The 16,443-nt window shown below is 48.7% G+C and overlaps 1 protein-coding gene across 7 annotated transcripts; it reads right to left on the reverse strand.

Moving 5' to 3' along the window:
- Positions 1-326: 326 nt before the first annotated feature.
- MIER2 (MIER family member 2) lies at positions 327-16,116 on the reverse strand. 7 transcript variants are annotated; one of them, XM_031604269.2, is made up of 13 exons: positions 16,057-16,116; positions 12,374-12,461; positions 11,708-11,859; positions 10,838-11,023; positions 10,126-10,246; positions 9,377-9,486; positions 8,627-8,696; positions 7,023-7,174; positions 6,335-6,416; positions 6,139-6,233; positions 5,251-5,354; positions 4,423-4,559; positions 327-3,631 (listed from the first exon to the last, which is right to left on the reverse strand). In XM_031604269.2, exons 1-13 carry the CDS (start codon positions 16,063-16,065, stop codon positions 3,156-3,158), a joined length of 1,782 nt encoding a protein of 593 aa, XP_031460129.1. In that variant the 5' UTR covers positions 16,066-16,116; the 3' UTR covers positions 327-3,155. The 7 variants fall into 7 exon arrangements, with proteins under 7 accessions (XP_031460129.1, XP_089981984.1, XP_089981982.1 ...); XM_090125858.1 differs by having other exon boundaries at positions 328-3,631; positions 5,227-5,354; positions 10,838-10,958; positions 11,708-11,803; positions 16,057-16,080; XM_090125856.1 differs by having other exon boundaries at positions 328-3,631; positions 5,227-5,354; positions 11,708-11,803; positions 16,057-16,080.
- Positions 16,117-16,443: the final 327 nt, after the last annotated feature.

A 16,443-nucleotide genomic window follows, 5' to 3' on the forward strand; every position in this document is an offset into this window, starting at 1 on the left:
GAAGCACCGTCCCGCAGCCCTCAGGCCTCAGACGTTCACTGCCTTCCACTCAGGATCACGGCGCCACTTCCGCGTTTACGCGCGCATCCGCGTTACTCCGTGGAGGACCGAAAACCATCGATCTTGGAGGACTGGTTGAGCAGAGCGGTTGGAGCAAAGCAAAAGCCCTTTTGCGGTTTCGTGCGCATGCGCAGTGCGAACAGGAAGGCCCATTACCATAGACATGAGAGGACTGGCGGGGTAGAGCGGTTAGAGCAGAGAAACGCCATTTCTGCGTTCCCGTGCGCATGCGCAGTACGACCAGGAGGAGAAACATCCACGCGGGGGCTTCGGCTTCGGAGGCTGCGGTTCTCCTGAGCAGCTCTGAGGGTCTCCTTCCTCCTCTGAGCCTTGGGACTGAAGATGAGAGCCTGGCTGGGCACGGGGCAGGCGGCTGGATGCCCACTGCCCAGTCCACGAGCTCTCCCTTCAGCCCCCACGCACAGCACGGGGGGAAAATTCACTCCCTGCTGCCCCCAGGAGCACCCACAGCCATGCAGGGTCTGCCCTGAGCCCTGCAGGACCTCTGCGCTGCTCCCACAGGTCCTGGCAGGTCACTGGAGCACCCAGGATGTTCCCCCGTATGATGCAGGATGGGCTCTGGGAACTCCACTGCCACACACGGGGCTGCAACTCCTCAAGTCTCTCTCCAAAAACTCCCAAATGCACTTTTCCTGCTCGCTTTCAAATTAGGTTTTTAATTAAATAAATAACGGCGAGGGGCCTTCAAGGCAGTATCACTTCACAGTGTAGGGCATGAAGGTGGGAAGGGGGGAAAAAAAAAAAGAGTCCAGCACTGGGAGCATCTCCAAGTGAATGTGCTTTGTAAGAAGGAAAAAAAGAAAACCCCAACAAAAAGCAAACGTCCTCCCCCTGTGCCTCCCCTCCCCATCCCGGCCCTTTCCACCCCTCTCCCTTTAAAGTGATGTGGAAAAATGCGCCGCGCTCTCCTGTTGACACGTTGAAAGACCCCATGCGAATCTGTAAACAACACTGAATAATATAAATAAGAGACACTTCTGCCTCCTCCAGCCTCCCCTCTGCTCTCATCGGGGCTTGAAACAAACCAAAGAAAAAAATAGTTTCAGGAAAAACTAAAAACCTTCTTGGCTGATGGAGAGGAGAAGCCAAGGCCCGGCCCTCCCCAGGAGGGCTGCAGCTGCTCTCTCCCTGCCCCCTCCTCTCCTTCCAGCCAAGCAGCTTCCTCTCTCCCCCAGAAAGGGGGAATCACAGCCTGGGAAGTTCCACTATGGAGCTGGCATTTGGATTTGCTTTCCATTTCCAGCAGCTGGGTGCAGCCAAAGACCTCTGTTTTACCATATGTGGTTCGCAGAGCGATGCCCGGTCACAAGAGCATTGTGTCAGGATCTTGGCACAGCTCAGCGTTGGCTGGGACTGAAACAACCCCCTGCTGGCATAGGGGAACAGGTCTGGGGCTCAGAAGGTGAGAGACGAGGTCTGATCCTAAGCCATCCCTTGAAGCTGTCTGGCACTGTCTCTGTGCTCCCTCCGCAGGAGTGCAGCCTCACCATGCCAGGTAAAACGAGGATCCAGGCTAATAGTTTTAGTCATCTTCCAAATCCACTGGCAGCAGAAGCAACTGCAGGATCACAGCCTGAAGGCTTCTACCAAAATAAGCAAAAAAATCTTAACCCAAACCCCTTCTCAAACACAGAAAACGTCTGGAGGAAGGGAACACCTGCACCAGAGCCCTGCCTAGCAAATCAGCATTCCTTGCAGGGGAGCAGGGAATGAGAACCATTAGTGGATTTAAGCCTGGGACAAACCCTAGACCTGGCACAGGTCTGTGACACCAATTGGCCACCACAGCTCCCTGCAAGGCAGCTGGCCACCTCCTACCCACCCCATCACCTCCTGAGTGCTAATGGCAGTACAGACATCCCCTTCTCTCTTTTATGAGAGTTTGGGGTGATGTTTTAGAACAGAGGTGGGTGGAAAGGGAAAGGAAAAGGAATTTGCCATGTGCTCTTCCGCTGGGTCTCGGTGCTGGCATTGGTGCCCTACACTCACTGGGTGCCCCAGGGGCTGAGGTGCACACTGTGTGGTGTGCTCAAAGTGGCAGTGAGGATGTCTGGTGCTGCTGTGGGGCAATTTTCTCTGATTCCAGCAGTACAGGGGCTGAAAGCTGTCACCCTCCCAGGATGCACATCCATCCATCCCGCATTCGGCTCCAGGGAGACGCAGACCAGTGGTGGGGTCAGAGCAGCTAACAGCTGCCTTGTGCTGGTACCTTCTGCTTCTCCATATTCACCTTCACCATTCTAGCTCCAGCCACTGTCCAAAGCGAGATTTAACTCAGAGATAACCATTCCCTTCTTCTGCAAAGAAAGGTGGGAAAGGCTTAAGCATGCACCATACTAATGCAGCATCCATTTCCAAGCCCTGAAGCTTTGGCCAGAGGGCTGGAAGAGTTTGCACCACTGCACCTGGGGGCAGTGTGGGCAGAGGGAAATGCACACTGCAGGAGTTTTTGAGAACAGCACTGTGTGCACCACCACGACCCACAGCTCAGAGTGCAGGAAAGCTGCGAGAAGGGGAGGGGGGAGAGTGGCTTCTATTGCAATGCACTACATGTGAGTGAACAGCCAGGACTCCTCACCTTCCTTTGGCATCACCATGCTCACCTCTGCTGGTGAACAACCCTCCAGCCCAAGCAGACTGTGCTCCATGCTGATTTCCTAAGCTCTCAGACCCTCTGTCCAAGCCCTGAAGTGCCCGTAATACATCCCTGTTTTCAAAACATCTCTTCACTCAGACTGTCCCATTGGGCCAAAGGGCACTTCCCCTGTACTGAGGGCAGGGATTTTCCCAACAGCCTGGCATTACCTGGGGTAACACATGGTCAACGAAATGGGGGGGGGGGTTCATGAGCCTCCCCCCTCACTCAAGCCAGCCACCAGCTTTGCATGACTGTCAGAACACGCTGGAGAAGAAATGTGTTTGGTTTCACTGTAGCCTTGGATCAAGGAGGATGGAAAGACGGATTCTGACCAAGAGCTCCAAACTGTCCCTACAGAACAGTGGAAGTTCCAGGATTTGACTCAGTCAGGTCCAAGTCCTTGCTGGGTCCGTGACAGGTTTGTGACTGAAGATTCTCACTGTGACAAAGGCTCTGACCGAGCCACAGGTGCTGAGCAGGCCTGATGAGCAGTCAGGAAACTATTTACATCTCCAATGCCAATGAGGCCAAAATCTGTGACCGATAAGGACACTTGAGCAGGGGCCACCACTGCCTCTGGGTCTCTGCCCAAATCCACAGGGCCAGCAATTAAAGGCAAACCCTCATTAATGTCTGCAGGGAGAGTGAAGTCCATGGTTATCGTCTCACCAGAGCTTTGTAATGTCTCCTGCTTCTCTGCCAGTCCTGGTCCTGCTGGTGGCAAAGCAAAGAGCCCCGTGTCCGAGGGGGTGACAGCATGCCGTGTGCAGGAAGCAGAGATGGTGCCTGAGGAGGTTTCCTCTGCAGGGTCAAAGGAACAATTCGTCTCTGAAGGAGTACTGCACTCGTAGCCCTGTCCCGATTCACTCATGCTGCCCAGGCTGCAGGCTGTGCTCTCCACACTCAGGGGCTCTGCGTGCAGCAAAGGAGGGAGATGTAAGGGAGACAGACAGAGGGAGGGAGGAAGTGAGAGGAAAGCAGTGAAATAAAAGTAGAATAAGTCCATAACATACGAAAACCAGAATCCAGTTCAAATCCCACCTGTCCAGAACAGTTCTTGTTTGATGGCAAAAATGTTTCTTTATTATAGCAAGCACGAATCCTGCCAGCATCTTCTAAAGAAAGGCAAGATGCAGGCAGCAGAGAGGGGGGCATTGATGTTTCTACAGAAATTGAAAGGAAATCTCAAGACTTTCCAATATAAACCCTATCCTAAACTCCACCCCCTCTAGCACCTGGCAGGTGCCAACATGAAACCCTTCTCTGTGGTAGGACAGAGAGAGGGAGTGAACCCAATTCAGTCTCTCTGAGTCTCCTCACAGCTCTGAAAGCAGTTCACAGGTACAAACAGACTTCTGGTGCCTCCAATCAGCTTCTGGAGAACACACCTATGCACATTAACTAAAGCAGGAGCATTGGAAACATCTCTCTACTGCAGGTGCCCAAAGTCAGTGCATTCTCTTGCTTTGGGAATGCCATTGGCCATTCCTCTGCATGTGAAGCAGGACCAACTGTAAGTCAACTCTAGAAAAGTCAGTGCTCATCATGCAGAGAAAGCCTAGTCTCCTTTACATGCATCATACTCTGTGAGCACACTGACATGATACAGGGAAAAGAGCAACTGCTGGATAATGGCAAAAGGAGAAAGGCAAAAGGAGGAGGATAACTCCTCTCCCGTGGTAGACAGAAGGGAAGGAAGTTACCTGTGCTCTCAATTGCTAGCTGGTCTTGGCCAAAGTGAGAGTCCAGGCAGCTGGTGGCAGAGGGAATGGGTGGGGAGCTCCGAGAGCGGCTGGCGTTTTCCACCTCACCCCCATCCAAATCATTGTCAGTGTAATCCCTGTGGGGAAAGGCAGACAGCACTGTGACCACCCACAAACCAGAGATGTAGGCAAGGAAGACTCGGATCCAAACCCACCAACAAATAAAGCAAAAGGGCTGGAGAGGCCTCACAAAAATGAATGTCCATCACTTCTCGGTCTGCAGAACCCAGTTTAGGTTCTGGCATGGAGGCAATCACAGTTAAGTCACTGTGGATTCCACTTAAATATTTTGATTTGACCTTTTAAAGCATTTCAGCTTCAACCTTTTAGAAGAGCATTTGCTGTAATTAAAATAGATTTCAATTTGCCTAAAAAGGGGAGCGTCTGGGAAATAAATTAATTCACCTCCAAAACATCAGAAATCGAGTATGTAGAAAAATCCTATTCCTGAAATTTCATCCCTCTTGAAATTAGCCCTGAGCCCCTGATCCTAACCTCCCTCATGAATGCATTTATATGAAAAAAGAAGGCAGTATTTTCTGGCATAAGTCAGTCCAGATCCAAGCACATAATTGCTTACCCATCCCTTCCCACACCAACAGTGGCTTACGTTCTGAGAACGGGTTATGTGCTCCCACCCCAAAAAACCTTCCAGAGCAGACAGCACAGTCTTTACAGTGAAGGTGCTTTGCAGCAGGGATCTTCACAATATTACTAATTTTAGTGTGAGAATATTCCACGCACGTGGCTCCAGGGTGGAGGACGTACTTCTTCCTTCCTAAACGAGTCTGCTGAGTGAAGTAGTCGTAGCGTTCTGACTTCTTCCACATGTAGTAATATTCCACACATTCACCCACTGACCGGGTACGGACCTGAGGAGAAACATCACAGTCAACATCCAGATGTGTCTCACAGAGCAAGGGCTATTCACCCACTTTTATCAGCACAGAAAGTCAAGTGCATGGTGGTGATATATATATTGCTATGGACACATCTACACTGCAGAACAGAAGCAGATACTGAGATTTCCAAGGTGGTTATCAGCCAGAGAAGGAATTCCCCATGGTGCATAATTGTTCTTGCAGACCCCAGTGTGGGCTCACACACAGTACATTCATGCAGGACTTTCCTGCACCTCCAGTAGCACACTTAACATCAAGAGAGCAAACCTGCATCCATTTTCACTGGCCAGAGTCAACATGCCCACAGTGAATCAGCTGCAGAACTGGACTCTCTGGTTCTGCCAACTCCCAGCACAGCAGCATATGTCCTGGGGCCCAGTTCTCCCTACAACAGCATCTTTCATTCTAGAGGACCCCAGGGGACTTTACAAAACATCCACATGCTCAACTCACTCATTCACAGAAGGTACTGCAAGGGCTGAGAGTTTGGAAAGAACTTTTTGAGACTTCCAGAAAGGGCTAATCAGTAATTAACTGACATCACTCATGCAGGCCAGTGTTGTTTGTGACTTCTCCCACCTGGAAAATAAGGCAGAGCAGGGCAGTGAACAGCCCATCACCTGCTAGCATGAGTCAACACAAAGCCTGGGGTTGGAACTCAGCAGTCCTGAACTTCCTGCTTTAGCCAAGGCTCAAAATACACCACTGTCTCATTCCCTCTGTCTCGGTGTGATGCAGGGGTGAACATTCTTACCTTGTTTGCCTGGATAAGATGGAAGTTTTTCCCATGGACCCTGAAGCCATGTTCAAAATTTCTACATTCTTCTTCACTCCACGCACAAAGTTCATCTAGAGGAAAAAAAGAGAGAAATTGGGGAAAATGTACAGAATCCAGGAAGAATTCTATGCACCTGGACTTTTGGGGTAGAACCCAGACAGGGGGTTCTCACCTCTGATAACCTTCACATTGAACCGTAACCTCCGTAATGCCTCTTCTGCATTGAAGTTGCATTTCACCAGCTCGTACAAAGCCTAGGACACAAAAGAAAGAGGCTGACAGCGTGTGTGAGAGAAACAGACCAGAAGCAGAGGTCCTTACAATTCACATCTGTCTTCTAACACTTATTTTTCCCAGCACTCATTTTGCCATTAGCCCCAACTTGGCCACCAGCATATTTCTCATTTTCACAGCACTGGATTACAGACCCTAGGACTGAGAAGATGCAATTCTACCAGCAGCTCTAGAGATTACTGGTGTGCTTCTGTGCTTCTACAGACACTGGGCTTGCTGTGAGAATCTAACCTGGCTAGCTCAGGGGAAGCACAACTGCTCTGAAGTTTCTCCAGAAGTTTCACCTTCTGCTGCCTTAAAAGAAAAAGACACAGAATGTACAGAGGGCAGATTCAAAATGGTGATCATGCAGCAAGCTCTGTCTCAGAGATTTTGCAAGGGCAGGATGAAAAGCCTCATAAGAGCATCTGAAGGGCAGTCTCACTTATCTAGGAAGCAGGAGGAAAGGATCACAGGAGGGAGGCCCCATTCTCTTTTAAGTGAGCCTTGTTCAGGATCTCTGAAGGAATGTTGCACCATTATGGCAGAATTTTATCTTGATAGTATCTCTGGCTACCAGGGTTTACCTGTTCGTTGTCTTTCACCATCTCTCCTTCTGGCAGGCTGCTGCTAGACAGCTCGTCCCACCGCCGCTTCACAGCACGGTATAGGAACTCTTCAACCTCTCTTTCAGGTAGGATGTTTGGGTCCCAAAGCAGCTGATCTTCATTTTCATAGGCTAACAGAAAAAAGCACTGAAATAAGCTCATCAGAGAATCCTATTGCTTTTGAGAAACAATCAGCATGGACATGCACAGCAGAGATAGAAGGAGAGAGAAAACCTTTGCTTGGACTCCAAGCTGGCACTAGAGATGGCAGCCATCTGTGTGAAGCCACTGCATCTTTCCCTCCTGATTCTGGAGGCAGATAAGCTTAATACTGCTTATTAAGCTTAATACTGCTTTTAGAGCCCCAAGCATATGTTTGACTCATTTCCACTTCTTCACAAGGGTTGGCTGATGAGTTTTGTTGTTACCATCTTCTCTGTTGCTTTGATTCATTAATCTTGGCAACTTAAAACCTACAGGTTCTAAAGGTGTCTTTTCCCACATGCAGCAAGCAAAAGGATGAGGAAGAAAAGGCAGCTTTGAACTACAAGTCTGGCCTAGGCTCAAGACCTTCTTCATCCTAGAAACAAAACTAAGCAGCTGAAAAGCTGTGCTAGCTTGTAATGCTCCTCCATGAGCTGCTCCATCCACATAAAATAGCATCACTATGTGCTTATTGCCCCTTTTGGGTTTCAAGGCTCTAAGTCCATGAGAGCATGGCACAAAGCAAAGTAAACATGTTTAAGTAAAATAAGCAGCACAGAGGAAAGCAAAAAGGGATTCTACAATAAAAATAACCAGAAATACAGTGATTTCATTTTCTATTCAGATAAAAACCATTAGCACCCTTCATGTTTCACCTGTTCACTTCTTTCTAGAGGCAAAGGAACTGATTCCTGCCACATATTCAGGTCAGAAGAAGCACTGACAGGGCATAAAAAAATCCCTGTGTGGATCTGCTGTCAGTTTCCTCCCATTTCATGCTGATGCAAACATACACACTGCATGAAACAGGCACTAAATTTGTGATCTTTAGTACAAAAGGCTGAGAGCACTTTTTTCTCCCCTTTAACTAAGTTGCTTCTAGTCTGCTGGGTGAAAAGAACCAGTGAGGAAGTGAGTCATTTCTAAAGAGGTGCTTTTCTGTTAACTAACTTCTTCAGAAATTCAACATGCTGCTGCTAGCAATGCACTAGTTATGAGACAATCTGCACATCAGCATGTCTGCAGAACAAATTAGGAACTGTCAGCTCCAGGGAGTATTGAATTGAAGTAACTCTTGTTACTTCAGGAAAATGCCAGGGAAGAATATATCACAGCATCTTGCTTTGGCTACAGATGAGCTCCTCTCTTCCTAACCTGTCATGCCAAGCCAGTTTTCATGGAGCTTCTGTAGTTCTATTACTAGCCAAATCCAAGCAAGCTAGTTTAAAGCTAGCTGGGGTATAGCTGTACATTTTGGTGTTGATACTGAGAGATGCCAAGATGAGAGATACAAAATAGATTTAGTGATGCAGAACTCATCAAATCCCCAGGACAGCAACCCAAAACCCAAATAAGACACACCAAGGAAGCTGCCTTACCTTTTTCACTGTGCCTGTTTAAGTGCAGGATGGGAACGGTGGCTTGGAACTGAGGTCCAATACTGATATCCTGAAATACCATCAGAGAGAGTTGGGTAAATGGAACAGGCTGCATGTTTACTTCAGTAAAGTAAACAGGCACTGAGTTTACTTCATTATTTAAGGACTGTGACACCACAAGGCCAGGGTACATCTGCAGTCCCCAGTGTCACTATTAACTTCTAGGGAACTCTGACTACTTTATAAGGTAGCTAGAAAGATTTACAACTAGACAGAGAATACCTTAGGGAACTCAGGCATCTATACTGTTTTAATGTTAGATATACAGCAAATAGCTGAGGATGGACATAAAAGATGTGCTAAACGTCTCCTGCAACCTTCAAAACCAGGATGAATTCAGAATCTGCTCCTCCCTTTGATAAGATGGTTCCCCTCCAGTAAAGCCCACTGGGAATACTGCCCAGCAATTCCCTTTTATAGGGCTACAGAGTGCACTTTTGACTTACCAAGGCACAACAGCACTTTGCATATGTGAAGCAGAAAACAGATAAGAGATTTTGAGATCACATTAAAGAAACACTTCCAATCCACGTATGCCACTGCCTTCCACAAAACACAAAGCACTGAGCAAAAGAAAGTTAAAGCAAGAAAACTTGCTTGAGGAATTATCACAGTGCTTTTGTGTCATGTTTTCCTCAGGATCTGGGACACTGCCTCAGCTCCCCTTCTGGATGTACTTCAACCATTTACCTTCTTACACTCGCTAGATGGCATGGAATCCTCCTCTGATTCCTCAGCCATGGAGGAAGCACATGGAGATGAACAGGGCTCTTTGTCTTCATCAGCAAGGAAGTTGTTTGCTTTGTGGAAAAGGGAAAGATTTGTTGTTATGAAACGATTTATTTCTATTGCTCCATGTTCCCTCTCCTTCCCTTTATTTTCTGTCTTAAAGTTGCTTTCAGAGTGGTCCTCAGTGACAACTCACCCATATTTCCACTCCTCCCTTTTAAATAAAAGAATGTGCACAGTTGCCTTCTGGGTGATGCCAACCAACCCTTCATTTTGTGAGGCAGCAGAAGGAATAAGATCACTTCACATTGAGTTTCTCACGTGCTTCAGCTTCATGCCTGATATTTAGCAACTGCCACGATATATCAGGCCACTATTGCTACTGAATTTATTCACTTGTAGAGATGTCAGACCCAGCACTGATCTTACAGACTGTAATTGCAACAGGTAGCAAAACATTTCTCACTTTCTCAGTGTTATGAGTTATGGCTAAACACAGCTCTCTCCTGATCCCAAGTGTCCACCTACACTCATGTCCAACTGATGCTGGGTGACCCCACCAGCACACAAGTTTATTCACAGCCCCCAGAAGGAATGTGGGAAAATTTATGTCAGGGAACTTAGTGACAAAGTAAAGAAATACATCCCTGCTTTACCCTGCAGATCACATTTAAGTACAAAACAATTATTTACAAATTAGCAGCACGTACAGCCAGGCTGGTTTGGGAATAGGTCTGATGCATCGTGGGACGTGACTGACGGAGTCAGATCATCTGCTGAAGACTGTGTCTCCTCTTCTTCCCCTGAAAGCAAATCCTTCGCTATTTGTTCCTTTTAACAACAACAAAAAAGTGAAAAATAGTTTAGATTAAAGAAGAATTACATGAAAGAAGGAAGGCGGGTGGGGAGCGAGGTCTAGAGGAAAGTATTTCTGCCCCAGGGTGGCTGCATCCACAGCTCTCCTCACCCTCCCACAGCCACAGCTTCAAAGACAGATTCTCCCTCGTGCTCCCCATCACCCCCAGATTATTTTTGAAGCACTCCTCTAAGCGTTCAGAGGAGAGTGGATTCCTATGGAAGGCAGAGATAGGTTAGCTAGCACTGAAGGTAGATCCAAACCTTCCCTGTGTATTCACAGACTCACCTTACGAGCCAAGAACTGTTACCAAACTTCCATACAGAGTTGTGACAGTGTTCTTTTTAAAAGTTATCTTTCCTCCAGCCTCCTCCATACTCTGTATGTTCATTCACATTTCTGCACCTGGTGTTTTTCACTGGGGCACTAGAACCAGGCAGAGCCCTTCCCTGAGAATTACCCAAACTCCCTCTGAAAAGAGCTACCAGACACACGGAGCTCTAAGGCAGCACAGCAAGCTGCAGTGCAGGCCAACAGCACACACCCAAGCTGACAGTTGCTCTTACCTTATCCAGAGTCATATCAGGGAGATTTGGAGGAATGTCATTGCTCTCGCTGTCCTGCTCTGAAATGGGATCGGATGCCTCATAGCCATAAAGTGCAAGCAGCTCCTCAAATGGCATTTCACTGCTCTGAGCGAGAGGAGGACAAAGCTTCATCAGGCATGGAACAATCACCGAGAACAACAGCAGCTGCAGTGAACACAGAGATATGCAGAGGCAGTCATGGCAGCTCTGCTCTTCTGGGGGCTCTGAGTGCCTTGGGTAATGCTGCACAATGAAGGGGGTATGGTGTTCCAGGATACCACAACCTGTTCTTCTCAAAGGTAAGGACAAGCCAGGAAATTTCACCCCCAAAACAATTCAGTTGAAGTATTTTAAAAATATATTTATACTAGATTTCATGCTGGTGAAGAGATGCTAAACAGTAAAACTGTTCTGATACAGAAGAAGAGATGGAGCAAATCCCTATACTACTCTTGGGCCAGACCTGAAGAGCAAGAGCACACTTTGTGATCCACTGAGGCCCCCATGGGGAGCATCCACCAGAGAACCACATCATCTGTTCTCTGGGGTTTCTCTCCACCATGGAGTGGATGTTGCATATGCAGCCAACAGCTGATGGCTCTTCGATAGTGTGTGTGAAGGAACAGCTGTCAGTGGATACCTGGCAGACCATCATGTACTGCTGTCAGCTGCTGAAAGACCAACTCCTTGCTATCCAAATTCAGATCTAAGACCTATTGATGGGTGGACTTAAACACAGCATACAGCAAGCAAAACAGTTTCCCACAAAGATCTTTGGTACTATTACTGTCAAAGAAAATAAGAAAATCCATCAGGTAATTTCCCCTTCCCCTCCCTTGCTGCCTTTACCTGAGAGGCACTGAAACTCTTCTCCAGCTCTTCTAAAGACTTCTGTTTCTCCTGAGCATCATCTTCTTCTTCCCTTTCCTCCCGTACGCCGTAGTTCTGTGAAAGGATCTCTGCTAGGTTCAGTCGGTGATCAGCTGAGCCCATTGACACAACTGCAGGGATTAAAAGAAGTTGGATACCAGCACCACCCTGAACCCAATCTTCTGACGCAACAAAACCTGACACGACCCATTCCTGTGTGTATGTGCAGCCACAATAAGCCAGAGGAAGAGATTAGGCAGAAAAGAGAGAGAAAGAATGGAAACAACTAAACAAAGTCCTTCTGTGGGCACTACAAGCCTGGTTCCCTAAACATTCATATCCCATGACTGTTTCCCAAGTATTTATGCTCCTCTCTTAGCTGGATTCTCTGATGTCATACATCTGAATGCACACTGCAGCTTTTCCTTCACTGGAGGCATTTTCAGGATAATACTGGGAGAACAGCAAATGGACATTTGTAGGAGCTTTGGCATCATTAAGACTTATCCATCAAATGTCATCAGAATCAACCAACAAGTTCCAAAGATGTTGGAAGGAGAAAGGGAAGAAACAGACAGACTGAGCCCAGGAGCATGGATTCCTCTGGAAATCAGACCAACAAACAGAAGGATAAAGCATGGCTACCTGCTGCGCTCTGAAGGCTGGGCTCTCCAGGACAAAGGCTGTGGGCTGGGTATGGTACCACCCTCGGGCTCTGCCTGCCCACCGAGGCCTTCAAGGAAAGAGAAAAATATGGCTGAGACATCTCTTAAGAATGCAACACACCTCTTAACCCCACCAGTAAATATAATTAGTTTCATTTCAAAGCAAAAGTTAATAAAATCCACACAGGATAGCACTGGAAATTGTGCTGTGCAAGAAGAACTCTTGTTAGGTGTATTGAGCAGCTCTTCCAGGGCTCTGCTCTTTGGGTTCTGCACCTTCCCCTCAGTCTCTAAGTGCACGTGGTGGAGTTTTCATCTTACCTTCAGCGCTCTGCTAATTATTTATCCTCTCATCAGCTTCAGAGCTCAGGTCTTTATGGTTTACGTGCTCACTTAAATGAAGTATTTTAACCCCAAACACACACATCATGCTTGTTGGAACACAGCACCTTCAGGACCTGAGCCACTCTTTGGAGATGCAATCAGAAATGGCCATCCACCACCATGCCAGCTTCTCCCTAAGGCCTCACCACATTCAGGAGATTCAGAGGGACCAGGCAAGAAATTCACAGCTGGCAAGCAGCAAAGGAGTCTGGAAGGTGTGTAAGTAGCAGAGGTGAGGTAAGAAGAGGTGAGACAGGTGGATGGTGAGAACAGGATCCTGCCTTTTGGCATTCAGTGCGTGGTCAGAAGTTCAGGCAGCAATATGGGCTGAGGTCTGAAAAACAATCCAGAACATCTGCAGCTCCCTGGGCTGAGGGACATGGAAAGGCTGTTCATCAAGTTCAGCCTAGGTAGGGAGCAAGCAGGTAATTAAGTGATGCCTTTGAGTTGACTGAGAGCATCTGATGGCAGAAGGAAGTCAGAGCATCAGTACAACACAGTCATTGCTGACATCTCATGATCCTCTTTGTGAGCCAGGGCATCTAGGGTGCTTCAGTGCAAGGCTCTAAAAGCTTAAAAAACACAGGTTCAAATCAAAACTGATCCTCTAAAAGGAAGTATACACCAAAAAAGCCACTCCAGGCTTTGGTTTAGAAGGCAGCAGATGTTCCCATCAAGACAAAGACCAAAAAGGAGGGAAGGCAAGGACCTGAGAAGCAACCATGGAACTCGTGCTCCTTCCCCTGCCTGGAGCAGTGAAACGAGGATGCCTCAGTCCCAGCTGAGTGCACAGTGTGCTGCAATTCATCATTCTTGGGGTCTGAGCATTAGCAACAGGGTAACCCCACTGCAGACCACTCTGGATGCAGGCAGAGAGCACCATGAAGAAAAGGGAGGAGGAATTTATGGGCTAAGGGAAGGAAAGAGTTCAGCCAACCTCCATTTTGAGAGTGGTCGTGCTGGGAAATGGATTCATAACTCAGGAAAGTTCTATGTCTCTTTGCTGGTCCTTGCTGGAATGGGATTGAACACAAAACCCTCTTGGATAAATCCATCCAAACAAATAATCCCAGTCTGGTGAGAATGAGAAGGGTGTGGGCTACACTCCCTCTTGCCTCGAATGATCTGCAGAGACAATGATCCATATATTGACTGTGCCTCCTTCACATGGGGATCAATACGGAGCTGCACGCAAAGGATTCTGAAAACGAAGACTGAGAGCAGCAGCAGCAGAAGGGCTGGCTTGAAAAGGTGTCAGAACACTTCAGGGATGATGAGCTCTTGGATTAAAGATCACATGCTATAACAAAGAGTAATAGTCAATATGGCAGGATGACAACCTAGTAACTAATCACTAGTTTATGTCCCCAAAGCACTGAGGCAGCATTAGGGAGAGTGGGAACTGCTGTAAGCTGGAGGTCACTATGAAATGATTGGCACTGCTGTGTTTGGATTGAAAAAAGAAGAAAAACTGAACAACTCTTCAAATTATCAGGAATTAGGGGAACAGGCAAGCCAGAGGAATAAGATGGAAAAGGGGGTTTGACTTAAATAGGTAAACCATGACAGAAAGAATATTCCTGATGCCACGTGATGGGTGGTTATTCCATGTGAAGGTGAGGAGCTGCAATCTGACACTTCAGAAGCAATCATCAGGCAGGAGGAAGGAAACACAACAGCATTACATGCATGGGAAAGAGAGCAGGAACACCAAGGCATCATCAGATGCTCCCAGATCAAGAGTGGTTCTCAGATGTGAAGTACCAGTGGTGTCATCTACTGCTGGTGGCAGCTCTGTCTCCATGGGAGATGACAGCAATGATCTCCATTCACCTCCACAGTGAACCATGAGGTTGGAAAATGGCTCCTCCATCCATTGGTCACTTGAGAAAAGAAAAGGTATTCCCAGCAGCAGATTTCCTTCCATTACTCTCTGCTTCTCAGGCATAATCACAGAATCACTGAATGACCTGGGTTGGAAAGGACCTCAAAGATCGTCCAGTTCCAACCCTCTGCCTCTCCCAAAAGTTACACAGATGTTGATCCATTATCCAATTTCTTCTTTGTATTTTTGGATGTTTCCAGCACTCCATTCTATGTTCTGGACTCAAGTTTTTGAGCACATCAGACCAATCAAGAGTTGTGTCTTACACAAAGGAAGGGCACAGACAAAGCCATTTTCCATTGCAGCACTGACTGCCATTGTCCAGAGATGGAAAGTCTCTCAAGCTGAAGCAACTCTTGCAAGAAAGTGAGGAAAAAGAGAACACTTCTCCTTCTAACATCACTATTTTAATAACTAAAGTGATTTCCTGAGCTAGTTTAACGCATATTTTGAACTCTGTGAGAGTCAACTTGGATTTGCTTTCTACAAATCCCAGTGGTAGCCAGAGGAAAGTGGCATGGATGGGAACACATTTGTGCTGTATCCTATGCATCTGAAGGAGCAAAACATTCACAAAGGTCACATCCTGCACTGCCCAGACCTCGTGTTCTGGTGATGCCATAAGTGACACTTCGTGCTCCAACCTCATCACTGAGGCTCTGTGCTGTCCCAAAGGCAAAGGGATGCGTTGACCAACATCACACCAAAGCAACAGCATAAAGAAGAATGCAGCACTCTGATGCTCCAAGGGTCAAAACGAAGACAGAGCTGTTCTGGGTGGGACAGGCAGAGGAGTGCTGTGATGTTCCAACGGCGAAATCTGCTGTTCTGATAGAAGCTGTTGTCTCACGATGAACAGCAGCCAACGCAGTGCTTCCATCGCAGAGCTCCCAGTGCAGAGCTCCCATCAATCCCACGTGCCTCCATCACCACGAAGCCCAGCAGTGTTTGGGAAGCACCAGGAGATATCAGAGCAATGCAGGGCGATGGGTCCAGCAGCAGCACAGCAGCACCGAGAGAAGCCCCGGGGTCCCAGCCCAGCACCCCCATGGGACACCACCCCCCCCCCAATGTTCCTTCCCACAGTTCTGCCTCCAAACCCTCCCGGGATCCCACCAGACCAAACTCCCGCACAGCCCCGCTCCGCTCCGTGCCCGGTCCCGGCTCCAGGCCCAGCCCCGCTGCTTCCAGAGCCCCTCCGTCACTCAGGCCTTCGCCCCCCACACAACCGGGCCCAAGGCCCAGCAGCTCCCGGATCGGAACCGGCCCCGCTCCCCGGAACCCATCCGCGGCCACTCCATCCCTCATTGATCCAACCCGGCCCAAAAGCGATGCGGAAGACGCGGTCCCATCCCGGCTCCGGCCCGACGCGACCCCACCGGCTCCTCACTCACCTCCGCCATGGCCGGGCGCGAGCGGCGGCGGAGGTTGGTGGGGGGAGGGGGGAGGGGGGAGAGCGGGACCCGGATGTGGCGGCGGCCGCTGATTGGCTGCGACGCCACGAGGGCGGGGGGAGCGGCGGAGGCGCGGCGGGGTCAGAGGTCAGAGGTCAGGGGGCGGGGCTGCATGGAGCGCGGGCTGAGCCCGGCCCCGGTGCATCGCGGACCCCATTCAGAGTGCAGGGCCCGAATCCGGGCACCCGGGGAGAGCTCGGAGCCCTGGCAGGCCGGAACGGGCAGAATTTGAGCCTCAATCACAGCGCTGTGATAAAGGCGGGGTCGGGTCTGAGGCCCGGCCGGTACCGGGGGGGGGGGGTCGGTTCTGTTTTGGGCACCGTTTTG

Source organism: Phasianus colchicus, chromosome 28 (genome assembly GCF_987193195.1).
Source record: "Phasianus colchicus chromosome 28, bPhaCol1.hap1.1, whole genome shotgun sequence".
NCBI lineage: Eukaryota > Metazoa > Chordata > Aves > Galliformes > Phasianidae > Phasianus > Phasianus colchicus.